Source organism: Pogoniulus pusillus, chromosome 33, assembly GCF_015220805.1.
Source record: "Pogoniulus pusillus isolate bPogPus1 chromosome 33, bPogPus1.pri, whole genome shotgun sequence".
Lineage (NCBI taxonomy): Eukaryota > Metazoa > Chordata > Aves > Piciformes > Lybiidae > Pogoniulus > Pogoniulus pusillus.
This window is the reverse complement of record NC_087296.1, coordinates 14,736,147-14,754,236: the sequence shown is the minus strand read 5'-3', so window position 1 is coordinate 14,754,236 and position 18,090 is coordinate 14,736,147. Positions and strand designations below refer to the sequence as shown.

Sequence of the window (18,090 nt, the reverse complement as noted above, 5' to 3'; positions counted from 1 at the left end):
CTTGAGTGTGTCCAGAGAAGGGCAACGAGGCTGGGGAGAGGCCTTGAGCACAGCCCTACGAGGAGAGGCTGAGGGAGCTGGGATTGGTTAGCCTGGAGAAGAGGAGGCTCAGGGGTGACCTTATTGCTGTCTACAACTACCTGAGGGGTGGTTGTGGCCAGGAGGAGGTTGCTCTCTTCTCTCAGGTGGCCAGCACCAGAACAAGAGGACACAGCCTCAGGCTGTGCCAGGGGAGATTTAGGCTGGAGGTGAGGAGAAAGTTCTTCCCTGAGAGAGTCATTGGACACTGGAATGGGCTGCCCAGGGAGGTGGTGGAGTCGCCGTCCCTGGGGCAGTTCAAGGCAAGGTTGGACGTGGCACTTGGTGCCATGGTCTGGCCTTTAGCTCTGTGCTAAAGGGTTGGACTTGATGATCTGTGAGGTCTCTTCCAACCCTGATGATACTGTGATCACCAGGGATGGGGCCTCAACCACCTCGTGGGCAACCTGCTCCAGTATTCCACAACCCTCACATAGTAAAGAATTTGTTCCTCACATCCATGGAACTAAAAGATCTTGTTGGGCAGAGACAGTCACACTTCCATCTTCCTGGAAAATCAACAGGAGTGCAAGGCCCAGGGGAGCCCCTCAGGGGTTGGTACTGGGATCAGTACTGTTCTTTAACAACCTGGCTGAGGGCACAGAGGCACTGTCAGAAGGTTTGCTGATGGCACCAAACTGGGCGCAGTGGTGACAGCCCTCAGGCTGTGCTGCCATTCAGCCAGACCCAGACAGGCTGGAGAGCTGAGTGGGGAGAAATTAAATGGAATGAAATCCAACAAGGGCAAGGGTAGAGTCTGGCACCTGGGAAGGAACAACCCCACCGACCAGGATAGATTTGGGCCTGAGCTGTTGGAGAGCAAGTGATGTCCAAGGACAGCACAAGGGGCACTGGGGGCAAGCTGGAGCAGAGGAGGTGCCAGGGGAGCAGGAGGGGAAACTTTGTCAGTGTGAGGGTGCTGGAGCCTGGAGCAGGCTGCCCAGAGAGGCTGTGGAGTCTCCTGCTCTGGAGAGATTCAAACCAACCTAGATGTGTTCCTGTGTGACCTATTCTAGGTGATCATCCTCTGGCAGGAGGGTCTCACTGGATGATCATCTGTGGTCCCTTCCAACCCCTAAGACTCTGATTCTGTGATCTTTCTCAGCTGCAGCAACATTCAAGCTCTACTGATAGCAGAGGTCAAGATCCAGAAGATCCTTCAGGCAGTAAAACATGTCCTGCTTCATCATGGTCACAGAAGTGCAGAGATGACAGGCTGCCAGTGCAGCCTTCATAGGAATGCTGTTACAAGTATGAAGAGATGCCTGGCTGCTGTGGCATGGTGGCAATGCCAGCTGATGCTTGAGTCCAGCTGCAGCACTCCAGAAGAAGACAGGCAGCATGGCTTGCTTCCATCCCTCTGCTAGTAAGGACTGTCAGGAAAACCCATGCAGTGAGCTGAGACTAAAGTCATCTCTGGAAACTGACATCACAGGGAAGAGCTCCTTAGGTGTCCTGGGTGCCCTCAGGGGACTGAAATGTTTAGCCTAACAAATTAATTCTCAGAAGCCAAGGCTCCAAAGCCAGTTCAATGTCTGCTTTGTTGGTGCAATTCAAGCTCCCTCTCATGGCCAGACCACAACGAGCATCCTGTGGTGCAGTGACAGAGCTTTTGACAGGGGCTGGGAGAGACAGGACTCGCGAGGGACAGTGGCTTTGAGCTGGGAGAGGGCAGACTGAGACTGGAGATGAGGGAGAAATTCTTGAGAGTGAGGACACACTGGCACGGGCTGTCCAGGGAGACTGCGGATGCCCCTGCATGGAGGTGTCCAAGGCCAGGCTGGATGAGGCCTTGAACAACCTGTGCTGGTGGGAGGCATCAAGCCACAAAGAGAGTTCTTGAAGTCAGCAAGGACAGGCTGAGGGAGCTAGGGCTGTTCAGCCTGCAGAACAGAACACTCTGGGGGGACCTTAGAGCTGCTTTCAATACATGAAGGGGACCTACAGGAAGGCTGCAGAGGGACTTTACATGAGGGTGTCTAGAGACAGGACAGGGGAGAATGGTTTGAAGCTGAGGCAGAGCAGGGTTAGACTGTTGCTGAGGAAGAAGTTATTCAGCACAAGGGTGGGGAGACTCTGGAATGGGTTACCCAGGGAGGCTGGATGAGGCCTTGAGCAACCAAGCCTAGTTGAGAGGCAGGGAGCTTGGAGTTGATGATCTTTAAGGTCCCTTCCAACCAAACCATTCTATGATGAATAAAGGAGTGCCTCTCAGTCAGCTGAGAAGCAGGAGACTGTAGCTGGACCAAACCAAGCAGGACAGAGTCTTTATATCCACCTACAAACCTGCTCTGTGGTTTTCACACATACTACACAAAAAGATAGCAGAGAACAGCACTGCCTATAGTTAATTTCTTTTGCAGCTGTTAAAGGTAAATTAACATTGACTAAATTAGCATCAGCTTCTCTTTGTGCTCCATTATCACCCAGGCTGTCCAAAAGCCTTCAAAGCACTGAAATCAGCTGGCCAAGCTGTACCTGCTACTTCCTTCAGTACAGCTGTGTGGTCATCTTCTGCCAGCTTCACAAATCCAACTGCATTACTGAAGTGATCAATGCCTTCAAAAGACAAGTCCAGGGCTCTTCCCTTCAGGAGCTCTTCTACAAAGGCCTTGCTGTCTGCAAGAGCACCAACTGCTCTGTTAAGAGAAACACAACAGGGGAAGGCACCTGTGTGAAAGTCCAATCCAGTGCCAGTGGTTACACAGCCCTTAATCACCACAGCCAAAGCCTCCCACCGGTTCGTTAGCATCAGTCAGAGATTCATACAAGGGGCTGGGCTGGAAGGCACCTCCAAAGCTCATCCAGTCCAAACCCCTGCCCTCAGCAGGGACATCCCCAACTAGATCAGGTTGTGCAGAGCCCTGTCCAGCCTCACTTGGAATAACTTCAGGGAAGGGGCCTCAACCACCTCGCTGGGCAGATTGCTGCAGTGTTCCACCACCCTCCTGGTGCAAACTTGTTCCTAACATCCACTCTAAACCTGCTCTGCTCTAGTTTGAAGCCACTGCCCTCATCCTGTCACTGCAGGCCTTTGCAAACAGTCTCTCTGCACCCTTCTTGTAGCCCCCTTCAGGTACTGGCAGGCTGTTACAGGGTCTCCCTGAAGCCTTCTCTTCTCCAGGCTGCACACCCCCAGCTCCCTCAGCCTCTCTTTGTAGCAGAGCTGCTCCAACCCTTGGTCATTTTCGTGGCCTTCTCTGGACCTCCTCCACCACCTGATGCTCAGCGACTTGGTGCTAGCTCCTGTCCCTGCAGTCACTATTCATTATTAGCATTCTCTAAAGGCAGGCTGGTTCTGCCACCCTGCTAGACACCCCCCAGAAGTGGTAAGGCAGAGCTAGCAGCAGCTAGAGCTCCTCAGCAGGGTTTATGGCTGCTCTTAAAGGCCTAGATATATGGAGATGAAAATGTGTCAGCATCCTCTGTGCACCCCACTGACATGAGATGGCTACTGGGCAGCACTTGCTTCTCCATAGGTAAATGTATGGTTTCCCCTCCTGATCAATGAACACAACACTCTAAGATTCTGCTTCACCCAAACTTTCTGCAGAGTGGTCACCAGTGCTGTCCCCAGGCCTCAGTGCTGGGCCAGTTCTCTTCAATGTCTTTACCTACAATGTGGGTGAGGAGATTGAGGCAGCCTCAGTGAGTTGCAGATGACACTAAATTGGGAGGGAGTGTTGATCTGCCAGAGGGTAGGAAGGCTCTGCAGAGGGATCTGACTGGATCCATGGGCTGAGGCAAACTGTATGAGGTTGTATAGGGTTAACACTCCGGAGTAACCCTGAACCTGACCCTAGGGGTCTTGGCCCCTCCGCAGGGGTGGGCCACACTCCAGGTGATGGTTAGCCCACTCCCCACACTGCCTGTCCTATAAAAGACAGAGGAGCTTCCTTGCTGGCTCTCTTGCTTCGCTCCCTCTTGACACACACACACTCACTGCATGCCAGCACACCCCGTGGCAGCCACGAGGCAGGGACACCATCACACACTCGGGTTGTATCCATCCCTTGTTGTATTTTGCTGTTTTCCCTTCCCTAGCCTTTGTAAACTCCCCTACCTCCAATACCTTTTCTAAGTTATGGTTAAACTTTTCCTTTTTAACTTCCAAATCGAGTGAGATTGATTTATTTGGGTGTGCTTATCTCTCTCTCTATCTAATCTCTATCTTTGGGAAAAGGAGGGGGAAGAGGGGAGGGCACTCTATAAATTCTATAAATTGTCATTGGGTCTATTAAATTTATTAGAGTCTCTGGGAACCTGCATTTGAACCCAGGACAGAGGTTCAGCAAGACCAAGCATTGGGTCATACGTCTGGGTCACAGCAACCCCATGAATACTCCAGGCTTGGGGCCGAGTGGCTGGAAACTGCCTGGCAGAAAAGGACCCAGGTGTGGTAGTTGACAGTAGGTGGGTGTGCCCAGGTGGCCAAGAAGGGCACCAGCATCCTGGCCTGGATCACAATGGTGTGTCCAGCAGGAGCAGGGAAGTGATTGTGCCCTGTACTGGTGCAGCCACACCTTGAGTACTGGGTTCAGTTCTGTGCCACTCACTCTAAGAAGGACATTGAGGGGCTGGAGCAGGTCCAGAGAAGTGCAGCAAAGCTGGGGAAGGGTCTGGAGAACAGGGCTGGGGAGGGGCAGCTGAGGGAGCTGGGGGTGTGCAGTGTGGAGAAAAGAAGGCTGATGGCAGAGCTCACTGCTCTCTGTAGCTCCCTGAGAGGAGGCTGCAGTGAGGTGGGGGTTGGGCTCTGCTCCCTAATCTCAGGTGATGGAGGGAGAGGAAATGTCCTGAAATTGTGTCAGAGAAGGGGAGGAAAACTTTCTTTGCTGCAAGAGTGGTCAGGGACTGGCACAGGCTGCCCAGGGAGGTGCTGGAGTCCCCATCCCTAGAGGTGCTCCAGAAAGGTGTGGCCATGGCAGTGTGGAACATGGTTTGATGGCCATGGTGGGGTTGGGTTGCTGGCTGGACTCAATGATCTCAGAGGAATTTTCCAATCCAAACCATCCAATGATTGTGTGATGAATATCATAAACAGAGCTTAGGGTTGTGTAGAGAGAGAGAATGAACACAGCCTGTGCAGATCCCTGTTCAGCTGTTTGAGCACTGTCATTAACAGCAGTGCTGCCCAACGCAGTGCTGCCTGTCACAGGGGTTGCAAGGATCTCCAGGCATTGTTGAGTTCCTCAGGTGTATTTCTGCCAGTTAGAGTCCTTAGAAAGCTGGAGCCTTCCACCAAAACCTGCTCAGCTAGAAGAGGTGCCTAGATCAGACCTTGTCCTTTTATTTTGTGCTCATCACAGAACTACAGAATCACAGAACCCTAGGGGCTGGGAGGGACCTTGATAATCGCTGAGTCCAGCCCCTGCCAGAGCAGGGCACCCAGGGCAGGGCACTCAGCAACACATCCAGGTGGATTCTGAATCTCTCCAGAGCAGGAGACTCCAAAACCTCTCTGGGCAGCCTGCTCCAGGCTCCAGCACCCTCACACTGACAAAGGTTCCCCTCCTGCTCCCCTGGCACCTCCTCTGCTCCAGCTTGCCCCCAGTGCCCCTTGTGCTGCCCTTGGCCACCCCTGGGCAGAGCCTGGCTGTGTCCTGCCCACACTGCCCTGCACATCTGTAGCACAGCACTGAGGGCAGCCCTCAGGCTGCTCTGCTGCCAGCTCCCAGCCCCAGCTCCCTCAGCCTGGCCTCACAGGAGAGCTTCCCCTGCCTGCCGCAGCTTGGGGGCTCTAGGCTGGACTCTGAAGCAGCTCAGACAAGAGCCATGCTCACTTAATCCACCTGTAAGGTAAGAATGTTAATTAGTCAGATGCAGGGGATGCAGGATTCCAGGAAAACCTGGGCTTGCCTGCACTTGCAGTGATTTCCATGGTAAACAAAGTGACAGAAGCATTCTTTAGTGCCTGCTGAAAGACCTTTCAGATGCTCAGATTCAACAGAAAGAGGTTCTTGAGTCGGTGGTGACTTTCTAGGCACTAGATGGCAGTGACAGGTTAAGAACACTCCGAGTTCAGTTCACATCTTCTGTCCCAGCTGGATGGAAGCCAGCCCCGTGGCTTGTAAAGCAGGCTCAGTTACAGTCACAACACTGCACACATCTCAGCAGAGTTGAACAGGGAGGACTCTCAGTGAGCAGGATGCGTTTCGACAGAACCACAGAGCTGCTGAGGTTGGAAGAGACCTCTGAGCTCATCCAGTTCAACCACTCACCAGAGCTCACAGCCCCTCTACTGCTGCTAACCACTGTCAGGAAACCACCTCCCTCAACACCACAGCCACCAGCACCTCCCTGCCTATGCCAGTGCCTGAGAACCCTTGCTGAGAAGAAATTGTTCCTGATATCCAACCTGAATCTCCCCTGGCACTGTTTGGGTCTGTTTCCTCTTGTTCTGCCACTTGCTGCATGTGAGAAGAGCCCAACCCCCATCTCACTGCATAGAATCACTGAATCAGCCAGGTCAGAAGAGAGCTCCAAGCTTATCCAGCCCAACCTAGCACCCAGCCCTGGCCAACCAACCAGACCATGGCACTAAGTGCCCCAGCCAGGCTTGGCTTCAACACCTCCAGGGACGGTGACTCCACCACCTCCCTGGGCAGCCCATTCCAGTGCCAATCACTCTCTCTGTGCAGCCTCCTCTCAGGGAGCTGCAGAGAGCAATGAGGTCTGCCCTCAGCCTCCTCTTCTCCAGACTAAGCAGTCCCAGGTCCCTCAGCCACTTTCATAAGACCTGTGCTCGAGGCCTTTCCCCAGCTTTGTTGCCCTCCTCTGCCCCAGCCCCCCAGTGTTTTTGTAGTGAGGGGCCCAAAACTGAACCCATGCTCAAGTTATGTCCTCACCAGTGTCAAGTACAGGGACACTGTCACATTCCTAGACCTGCAGGCCACAATTACTGATCCAGGGCAGGATGTTATTGGCCTTCTTGGCCACACCTGGACTGGATAATCTTCTGAGGTCCCTTCCAACCCCTAACATTCTGTGATTCTCTGAACCAAGCTGGTGAAAGGTCTGGAAAACAAGTCTGGAGAGGAGCAGCTGAGGGAGGTTGGGGTGTTATCAGGTGATTGAAGGAGAGGAAATGGCCTGAAACTGTGCCAGGGGAGGGTTACGTGGAGATGAGGAAAGATGTCGTTGCTGCAAGAGTGGTCAGGGCTTGGCACAGGCTGCCCAGGGAGGTGCTGGAGTCCCCATCCCTGGAGGTGTTCCAGAAACCTGTGCCCATGGCACTGTGGGACATGGCTGAATGGCTATGGTGGGGCTGGGTTGCTGGCTGGACTCAAGGACCTCACAGGGCTTCTCCAACCCATCAATTCTGTGATTCTTCATCACAGCATTGGTTTATAGCAATTACTGCAGCAAACATAAGATTTGTGCACCAAAGTTCTGCACCCACTAAGAAAAATGCAAGGGCCAAAAGCATTTGTTCAGAGCTCAGGACTTGCTCTAAGCTATGAAAATAACTCCTCTTAAGATTAGCATTTTAACAACAACATGAATTAAACGTTGAGGAACTGCAGTAAGTTAGGCCTGTACTGCAGAAAACCCAGCAGCATTACTTACTCATTCTAGTCATTTCCTGAACTCCTGCAGGGACAATATTTGCATCTAGCCAAGGTAACCCCAAATACCTACATGTTAATTTCTTCTTCAGTGGCCAAATGCATCACCAGCATGGTGACATGGAAGGAGCCGGCACGAACCATCGCTTTGGAAAGCCTTTGATCCTTTTGTGTTATTGCATCTTGGACAGCCTGAATCCTGCCAGTGATCTGGGGAGACAGACAGACACAGCAACAATAGTTAGCACTCACAGTTACTGTATCCCATCATGCAAGTGAAGAAGAAAGCACACAGACTCCAAGCAAACACTGTGCAAAGTCATTCCAGCAGAAGAAAGCTTTATCCTCTGACAAAGCCGTGCTAAGCGACCCGAGTGAACCACAGTGGGCATGAATGGGGTGACTAATGAACCACTGGACACTCCCTGGCACATCTCAGCAGGGGTTTGCTGCCAAAAATATGACAAATCCCTGGAGCAGATGAAGATCATCCAGCTTCACACTGCCAGTAAGCCAAAGGAAAGGCTGCCTGCTCTGCTCAGCTTGGCTGCTGCTCCACGCGGGGAGAAGGAAAGAGAATTACAGAGTGGTAGGGGTTGGAAGGACCTCCAGAGATCTTCCAGTCCAGCCCTCGGGCAGGCCACACAGGAATGTAACTAAGCAGGCTTTGAAAGTCTCCACAGAAGGAGACTCCACAGCCTCTCTGGGCAGCCTGCTCCAGGCCTCCAGCACCCTCACACCAAACAAGTTTCTCCTCATGCTGAGGTGGAACTTCCTGGGTTCCAGCTGGTACCTGTTGTTCATTGTCCTCTCACTACCAAAAGAGCCTGGAACCTTGCTGACACCCACCCCTCAGGCATTTCATAGAATCATGGAATCAGGCAGGTTGGAAGAGACCTCCAAGCTCACCCAGCCCTAGCCAGGTAACCAGACCATGGCACTAAGTGCCCCAGCCAGGCTTTGCTTGAACACCTCCAGGCACAGCCACTCCACCACCTCCCTGGGCAGCCCATTCCAATGCCAATCACTCTCTCTGACAACAACTTCCTCCAAACATCCAGCCTAGACCTCCCTCAGAACAACTTGAGACTGTTTGTAACCATTGCTCAGATTTCCTCTCAGCCTTCTCCTCTCCAGGCTACCCAGCCCCAGGGCTCTCAGCCTCTCATCACACAGATGTTCAGTCCCTTCAGCATCCTCATAGCCTCCATTGGATTCTCTCCAGTAGATCCCTGTGCCTCTTGAACTGGGAAGCCCAGAACTGAAGAACCCAAATAGAAGATCCTTCAGTCAGTAATTTGTAGAGATGTGCCCTGTACAATTCTGATCACAGTGCCCAACAGACACCATTTATGGACTCTCCTCAAAGCCCTTTTGATGGATTCCCACACGATGTGTACACAGCTCTAAATCCATTATGATTGTTGCACTGCAGTGATTTAAAACCAGCCAACCAACCACAAAGCCCTGCAACAACTCCTGAATATGCTAGTGGGAATCTAATCAAATCCAATAACCCTGACCATCTGACAAAATGAGTTTGTTCTCAAAGCATGCTAAGCAAAGCCACTACAGACAAATCAGCTTTGGGCTAGAAAGGCCAGAAGCAGCATGGAGGCAAAGGCAATCTGGTGGGGGGGCTCCTTCATTGATTTTATTGTGGTGAATGCCTCACAAATAGGCTGGGCTGACTGGCTTGGTGCTTCTGCACCAGTAGCTCTCAGGTTCAAAACAAAGCACCCTGTAAGGAGCAGAGGCACTGCCTAATGGAGTGCTCACTGTTCTTCTGACCACGTTTCTTAACCAGGGAATCATCTAATCATTCAGGTTGGAAAAGACCTTTGAGATCATTAGGTACAACCATTAACCCTACCCTACCACACTACCAACTCCACCACTAAACCATACCTAAGAGCTACACCTAAATGTACCCCTCCAGGGTTGGTGGCTCTACCATCTCCCTGGGCAGCCTCTGCCAATGCCTGACTACTCTTGCTGGCAAAAAAAAAGTCTTCCTCATGTTCAGCCTAAACCTACTCTGCTGCAGCTTGAGGTCATTCCCTCTTGTTCTACCACTGATTAATTCCAGCACCTGTCTGTCCATATTGTCCTTTCAGGCAGGGGTAGAGAGCAATGAGGTCTCCCCTCAGTCTCCTCTTCTTCACACTAAACAGTCCCAGCTCCCTCAGCTGCTCTCCATCAGATTCATTCTCCAGACCCTTCACCGTTTTGTTGCTCTTCTTTGCACCTCCTCCAGCCCCTCAGTGTCCTTCATGCAATGAGGTGCCCAAAAGTGAACAGAGCATTCAAGGTGTGGCCTCACCAGTACAGGGGCACAATCCCTGCCCTACTCCTGCTGGTCACACTACTGCTGACCCAAGCCAGGATGCCAGTGGCTTTCTGTGCCACCTCTGCACACTGCTGGCTCATTAGTTCTGCCATGGAGGAGCTCTCCCCAGTGTGCCATGGAGACCCAACTCTGCTATATAAAGCAACCAATGAAGAACTGAAAAGAACCAAACCTAGGAAGGCAGGAGGGGAGGTAAAGCCAGCAACCAGAAAAAGGCATCTCTAAACCCCCAGCTGCCTTGGGTAGAGTAAGACAGGTGAAGAAAATCTGATCATAAATCATGTTGCAACAAAAAAATCTGTCACAAGTCAGAACTGAACTTACCCTGCATAAGTAACCTTTTCCTGTCTGAGGTGCAGCAGTGTAAGCCCTGTTCAGGCAAAACCCCAGGCAACCTCTCCCCTGAAATGCCACCGTGCCCACCATGCAGTTATGCTCATCGTTCAGAGCACACCAACCTCCAGAGTGAGACCACCTACCAGGAATTACAACCAGATTCCACTTCCAACTTCCATTTGCTTCTAAATTTAATTTGCATCTGAGATTCGGGGGGGGGGGGGGAAAAGTGTCCAAGCCCTCCAGAAGCCAAGGGGGGAACTGCATCATCAGAGCAGTGAGGCCATCCCAGCTGGGAAAGGGATGGATGCCATGCAGCAGCCAGGTTGGCAGCCAGCACTGACAGCCCTCACCCACCAACCTACCTTCAGCAGCACTTCCCAGCCCCTTCCTACGCACATCCTAAGCTACCCCCAGCTCCCTCATACACTTCATGTCTGGCCTGGGCTGTGGCTGACTGCCAGCTCTGGGGGGCTGACTGGCTGACAAGCCTGCAGGTATCCACTCCTCAACAGGCAGCTCTAGAACAGGCAATGGCCACACTGACAGCACTGTCATAGAGCAGTGCAGAGAGCACTGAGAGGGGTGGGCTGGAATGGACCTTTGAGATCATCCAGTTCCAGCTCCCCCGCCAGGGACACCTCCTAACTGCCCAGTTTGCTCAAGGCCTCACTCAACATGATCTTGAACACCTCCAGGCAGGGGCATCCACAGCCTCCCTGGGCAGCCTGTGCCAGTGTCTCAGTCTCCCCTCTCCCAGCTCAAAGCCATTTTCCCTCATCTTGGCACTCCCAGCACTTGCCAAAAGTTCCTCCTCAGCTCTCCTGGAGCCCTTTCAGGTACTGGAAGGCTGCTCTGAGGTCTCCCTGGAGCCTTCTCTTCTCCAGGCTGCACAGCCTCAACTCTCCCAGCCTGTTCCTTTCAATAAAATAGCTTAGGTTTGCTTACTCCAAGACTAATAAGAGTAAGTAAAAATAAAGACTGGCAGCTTTAAAGATTTAGCAGATTAATTCCATTTCTAATCAAGACTGGGGGAGGTTGAAAGGCAAATCCACCAAGTGATAACACATTAGATTCAGCCATCCATTTAACCATTTGTGCTCAAGCAATTAGGCATAGTTCAGTAGCCATTCAAAATTAATGGTTTGTTTCTCAAGATTCAAAGCACAAAGCAAAGAAATTGTTTCATTTCCAAGAGAAACAGTCCACAAAATGTCCCAGAAATATCCCTTATTACAAAACACTTCTTTGTTGAAAGCTTAAATGACAATATAAAATATGAAGAAAGAGGATTATTGCCTAAAACACTTCCCTGGAATGAGGTGCTCGAGACAACAGAAAGGTCTCTCCTCACTGACTGAAACACTGCCAGTAATTGCCAGATCCCCTCTGGCTACCAAGGGCCCAGGTGTCTTAAGTCTCACTGTTGGTTAATGCTGTCTGTAGATACTCTAACCTGCATTTTCTGCCTTCAGAACAACTCCACATCTAAGGCAAGCAGAAACAGGACTTCCTAGCAAAGTCCTGGAATTCCCAAATGCTCTGAGATGCAGAAGTTGTCCTCTTGCCTCTGTACGTGACAAAAGGCCGAACCTTGCCATTGGAATGGGCTGCCCAGGGAGGTGGTGAAGTCCCCATGCCTGCAGGTGTTCAAAAAGGGCCTGGCTGGGGCACTTAGTGCCACGGTAGAGCTGACTGGCTAGGGCTGGGTGCTAGGTTGGACTGCATGAACTTGGAGGTCTCTTCCAACCTGCTTGATTCTATGAAAAACCCAAAACAAACCCAAAGCAAACTTCTGTGACACCAACCACAGCATGCAGAGCTAAGGCTTTCCCACTCAGGCAGCCATCCAAGCAGGAATTCCATTATCAGACTGATGATCTAGAAGAGGGGATTGAGTCCAGCACCAGTGAGTTTGCAGATGACACCAAGCTAGGAGCAGCTGTGGAGCTGTTGGAGGGTAGCAGAGCCCTGCAGAGGGACCTGGCCAGGCTGGATGGGTGGGCAGAGGCCAAGGGGATGAGACTGAACAAGGTCAAGTGCAGGGTTCTACCCTTTGGCCACAATAACCCCAAGCAGCACTACAGGCTGGGGCCAGAGTAGCTGAGAGCAGCCAGGCAGAGAGGGAGCTGGGGGTGCTGGGAGAGAGGAGCTGAAGAGGAGGCAGCAGTGCCCAGGTGGGCAGCAGAGCCAGTGGCATCCTGGGCTGGCTCAGGAGAGTGTGGGCAGCAGGACAAGGGAGGTTATTCTTGCCCTGTACTCAGCACTGCTCAGGCCACCCCTTGAGTGCTGTGTCCAGTTCTGGGCCCCTCCACTGAAGAGAGATGTTGAGGTGCTGGAAGGTGTTGAGAGCAGGGCAGCAAGGCTGGAGAGGGGCCTGGAGCACAGCCCTGTGAGGAGAGGCTGAGGGAGCTGGGGGTGTGCAGCCTGCAGAAGAGGAGGCTCAGGGCAGAGCTCATTGCTGTCTGCAGCTCCCTGCAGGGAGGCTGAAGCCAGCTGGGGTTGGGCTCTGCTGCCAGGCACCCAGGGACAGAACAAGGGGACACAGCCTCAAGCTGTGCCAGGGCAGGTCTAGACTGGATGTGAGGAGGAAGTTGTTGTCAGAGAGAGTGATTGGCATTGGAATGGGCTGCCCAGGGAGGTGGTGGAGTGGCTGTGCCTGGAGGTGTTCAAGAAAAGCCTGGCTGGGGCACTTAGTGCCATGGTCTGGTTGCTTGGCTAGGGCTGGGTGCTAGGTTGGGCTGGATGAGCTTGGAGCTCTCTGCCAACCTGGTTGATTCTGTGATTCTGTGATCCTCTACAAGCCCTGCATCGTTCTTGCACTTGTCAGAGCAAGGGACAGACAGGAAGAAAAGACTCCAGAGTAAGATGGAGCAAAGGATCTCCCTCAGTGCCCTGCCATCCCAGACCTTGTAACACCAGCCTCACCAATCTCCTCCTGACACAGAACGTTCTGGAGAACCAGAGACTGCACTGCAATGCTCAAACCTGCTTGGGTTTATTTCCATTTTGGATTCTGACTATCTCAAAGAAGAGACAGCACAGATGGAGGAGGAGCTAAAAGTCACTTGAGATAGGTCCTGCTAGTGAAAAACAAACCTGGATTTGGAAACTGTGCTAAACTGTTAACTTTTTAACTGTGATGTACCTACTCTCACTGTTTGCAGACACAAAAGCTGTCAGCACTAGGGACACCGAGGGTGGCAGCTGGTGACAAACGGCCCCGGAGCCAGCACTGGACACTGGCTGCAGCCAGAGCAGAGAGGGATTCTGCCCCTCTGCTCCAACCGCACCTGCAGCACTGGAACCAGTTCCAATGACTCCAACACAGGAGAGTCATGGACCTGCTGGAGAGAGGCCAAGGGAACCCACAAAGATGATCAGAGGCTGGAGCACCTCCCTATTGGGGACAAGCTGAGGGATTTGGGTCTGTGCAGCCTGAAGAAGAAAAGGCTCCAGGGAGACCTCAGAGCAGCCTTCCAGCACCTGAAGGGGATTACAGGAGTGCTGGGGAGGGACTTTTTACAAGGGCTGGGAGTGACAGGACAAGGAACATTGGCTTCGAGCTGGGAGAGGGGAGGCTGAGAGTGGACATGAGGAAGAAATTCTTGAGAGGGAGGGTGGTGAGACACTGGCACAGATTGCCCAGGGAGACTGCCTCCTGCCTGCAGGTGTTCAAGGCCAGGCTGGACGAGACCTTGAGTGACCTGGGCTGGTGAGAGTTGTCTCTGTCCCGGCAGGAGGGGATGGAACTGGATGAGCTTTGAGGTGCCTTCCAACCCAGCCCATTGTAGGAGTGTATGAATCCCCTGGCATGTTAGAAATGATCCTCCTCCACTGCCTAACTGAGACAAAGGCTGCTAATTACACTTTCTTAATGAGCTCTCTGCACGTCTTGAAAGCATTTGCAGATCCTCTCGCTGAAAGAAGAGCTCGTTTGAATTTCACTGCAACATTCAATTACAAACTGCCCACTCAAAGCTGCAACAGAGCCACATCTCAGCTCCTGTCTGTAAGGAGAGCTAAAATCCGTGCTGGGGTTTTCTGATTCAATTCAATAGGAATCTCTCTTCTCCTCAGTCTAAGTAAATGACAGAACAAGCACTACTGGAAGAGCTTCAAGCCAGCTTCAGTCAGAACAACATGAAGTGCCTAAGACCAACCATCTGCAGACAAAGATAAATATTTTTCCTCTAAACTTTTACAGATGATACCTTTTGTTCACAAAAAGGTGACCTAATATAAAGTTACTCTTTGAACAGGCTGCTAATGTTCCTTTTAACCACACCTGACAAAGGTTACTTTGCTCCAGACCAAGCCCTGTTCCTGCGAGCACAGCCAGCTGTGCAAGCAGCTCTGGCTACTCCAGATGAATGCACTAAAGGACATCACCTCTGGGTTAGTAATTGGAAGCGAAATGAAGTAGTTTGGCCGATACTGTGTTCTCTTTTTCTTCTTCCTCTCACCACCTTCTTCAGTTTCCTTTCCAGCAGTCCTCTTTCTTCTCTTTTTCATAGTTATTTCAGAGCTTGCACACACTGAAGAGAAGAAAGAAATCCTTTTAGCACACAGGCAAATCAAAGCACAGATACACTCAATATCGTGCCGACAGGAGCTGGGGCCCGCTCAACTGCCTGGAGCACATCTTCCCAGGCACCTGAGCTAACAGCCTGACTGGGGTCCTGCTCCATGCTGGATTAATGGAGCTCAAGTGGAACACCATACCTGAGCTAACAGCCTGGCTGGGGTCCTGCTCCATGCTGGATTAATGGAGCTCAAGTGGAACACCATACCTGAGCTAACAGCCTGGCTGGGGTCCTGCTCCATGCTGGATTAATGGAGCTCAAGTGGAACACCATACCTGAGCTAACAGCCTGAACCTCTAAGCAGGGCTTGTGAACTGCTAACAGAGACACACACAGCTTCAGGCTCCTGTTTCATTTAGCCACCTCATGCTGCAGTGCAAGACTTGGGAGCAGGAGAGACAATAGTGTGTCACACAGTATCACAGTATCACAGTATTATCAGGGTTGGAAGAGACCTCACAGATCATCAGGTCCAACCCTTTACCACAGAGCTCAAGGCCAGACCATGGCACCAAGTGCCACGTCCAGTCCTGCCTTGAACAGCTCCAGGGACGGCGACTCCACCACCTCCCCGGGCAGCCCATTCCAGTGTCCAATGACTCTCTCAGGGAAGAACTTTCTCCTCACCTCCAGCCTAAATCTCTCCTGGCACAGCCTGAGGCTGTGTCCTCTTGTTCTGGTGCTGGCCACCTGAGAGAAGAGAGCAACCTCCTCCTGGCCACAACCACCCCTCAGGTAGTTGTAGACAGCAATAAGGTCACCCCTGAGCCTCCTCTTCTCCAGGCTAACCAATCCCAGCTCCCTCAGCCTCTCCTCGTAGGGCTGTGCTCAAGGCCTCTCCCCAGCCTCGTCGCCCTTCTCTGGACACGCTCAAGCATCTCAATGTCCCTCCTAAACTGGGGGGCCCAGAACTGAACACAGCACTCAAGGTGTGGTCTAACCAGTGCAGAGTACAGGGGCAGAATGACCTCCCTGCTCCTGCTGGCCACACCATTCCTGATGCAGGCCAGGATGCCACTGGCTCTCTTGGCCACCTGGGCACACTGCTGGCTCATGTTCAGGTGAGTATCAATCAGCACCCCCAGATCCCTCTCTGTCTGGCTGCTCTCAGCCACTCTGACCCCAGCCTGTATCTCTGCATGGGGTTGCTGTGGCCAAAGTGCAGCACCCTGCACTTGGAGCTATTGAAGCCATCCCCTTGGACTCTGCCCATCTGTCCAGGCGGTCAAGGTCCCACTGCAGAGCCCTTCTGCCCTCCAACCCAGCCACATCTGCCCCCAGCTTGGTGTCATCTGCAAACTTGCTGATGACTGACTCCATGCCCTCATCCAGATCATCTATGAAGATGTTAAAGAGGATGGGGCCCAGCACTGATCCCTGAGGGACACCACTAGTGACAGCTGCCAGCTGGATGTGGCACCATTCACCACCACTCTCTGGGCTCGGCCCTCCAGCCAGTTCCTAACCCAGCACAGAGTGTTGCCATCCAAGCCATGGGCTGACAGCTTAGCCAGCAGTTTGCTGTGGGGGACAGTGTCAAAGGCCTTGCTGAAGTCCAGACAGAGCACATCCACAGGCCTCCCCACAGCCACCAAGCAGTCACCTGATCATAGAAGGAGATCAGGTTGGAGAGGCAGGATCTGCCCTTCCTAAACCCATGCTGGCTGGACCTGAGCCCTTTGCCATCCCTCAGGTGTGCTCTTATCACCCCCAAGCTAACCTGCTCCATCAGTTTCCCTGGCACTGAGGTCAGGCTGACAGGTCTGTAGTTCCCAGGTTCCTCCATCCCACCCTTCTTGTGGATGGGGACCACGTTGGCAGTTTCCAGTCTCCTGGGACCTCTCTGGTGAGCCAGGACTGCTGGAAAATGATGGAGAGCAGCTTGGCCAGCTCAGCTGCCAGCTCTCTCAGCACCCTGGGATGGATCCCATCTGGTCCCATGGACTTGTGGGTGTCCAGGTGGCTCAGCAGGTCCTGAACTAATTCCTCATGAATTTCCAGGGGAACACACTGCTCCCTGACCCCATCCCCCAGTTCAAGAGGCCACTTGCCCTGAACTCCTCCCTCCTTGCTGTTGAAAACTGAGGTGAAGAAGGCATTCAGGACCTCAGCCTTTTCTTCATCATCAGTTATAGTGTGCCCCTCCTGGTCCAGTAAGCAGTGGAGGCTCTTCTTGCCCTTCCTTTTAGCACTGATACATTTATAAAAGTGCTTTTTGTTATCTTTCACAGAGGTGGCAGCCTAAGTTCTAGCTGAGCCTTAGCCTCTCTAATTTTTCTCCTGCATAATCTGGCTACCTCCTTAAACACATCAGGAGAAGCCTTCCCCTCCTTCCAGAGGTGATACAACCTCTTTTTCTCCCCCAATTCCTTCAGGAGCTGTTTGCTCATCCAGGCTGGTCGCCTTCCCCGCCAGCTCATCTTTGGGCACATGGGAACTGCCAGCTCCTGTGCCTTCAGAGCTCCTGTTTAAAGTAGGTCCAACCATCCTGGACCCCTTTGTTCCCAAGGACTGCTGCCCAGGGGACTTTGCAATAAGTTTCTTAAGCAAATTAAAGTTTGCCCTCCGAAAGTCCAAGGTGTGGGTTTTGTTGCAGTGCCTCCCTACCTCCCTGCATATTGAAAACTCCACTAACTCGTGATGGTGTTGTGTCAGCAACAGCATGCAGGCTGCACTTGGGAAGGAAAGCCTGACCACACACAGGGGTAGCACAGGAACAGCTTCTCTTAGTCTAGGAGTGTGCTGGCCTTAGTTCAAGGACCAAGCCCAGCACAGAAGAAAATTTAACTCAAGCCAGATCTACTCTCTACCTCTTCCTTTCCCAAAAACACTTCCCAAACATGTGCAGGATCACAGCATGTTAGGGTGGGAAGGGACCTCTGGAGATCACTGAGTCCAACTCCACTGCCAGAGAAGGCACACAGAATCCAGCACAGGTCACACAAGAACACATCCAGACAAGGCTTGAACATCTCCCAAGGAGGAGGCTCCACAACCTGTCTGGGGAGCCTGTTCCAGTGCTCTGGGACCCTCACAGTACAGAAGTTCAGGTATTCAATTCTTCTTTTGCACCACAAATTATTCTTCCACCACAAATTATTCTTCCCCCAGCTTATTTCCTCAAGCCTTTGCTGACCCTTTCCCACCACCTGGCCTGACACACACCCAAGAAACC

At 52.3% G+C, this 18,090-nt stretch overlaps 1 protein-coding gene across 6 annotated transcripts in view; it reads right to left on the bottom strand.

Moving 5' to 3' along the window:
* Positions 1-18,090, bottom strand: part of AKAP7 (A-kinase anchoring protein 7) — a 121,910-nt gene that overhangs the window by 97,464 nt on the left and 6,356 nt on the right. For all 6 annotated transcript variants that reach the window (XR_010308174.1, XR_010308173.1, XM_064170194.1 and 3 more), the window contains exons 3-5: positions 14,722-14,867; positions 7,717-7,853; positions 2,557-2,717 (exon numbers count right to left, since the gene is read on the bottom strand). Coding sequence is in view for 4 of the 6 variants with exons in the window: in XM_064170194.1 (XP_064026264.1) it covers positions 2,557-2,717; positions 7,717-7,853; positions 14,722-14,867 (444 nt within the window). In the remaining 2 variants the exon portion in view is untranslated. The remainder of the gene's footprint in view (positions 1-2,556; positions 2,718-7,716; positions 7,854-14,721; positions 14,868-18,090) is intronic.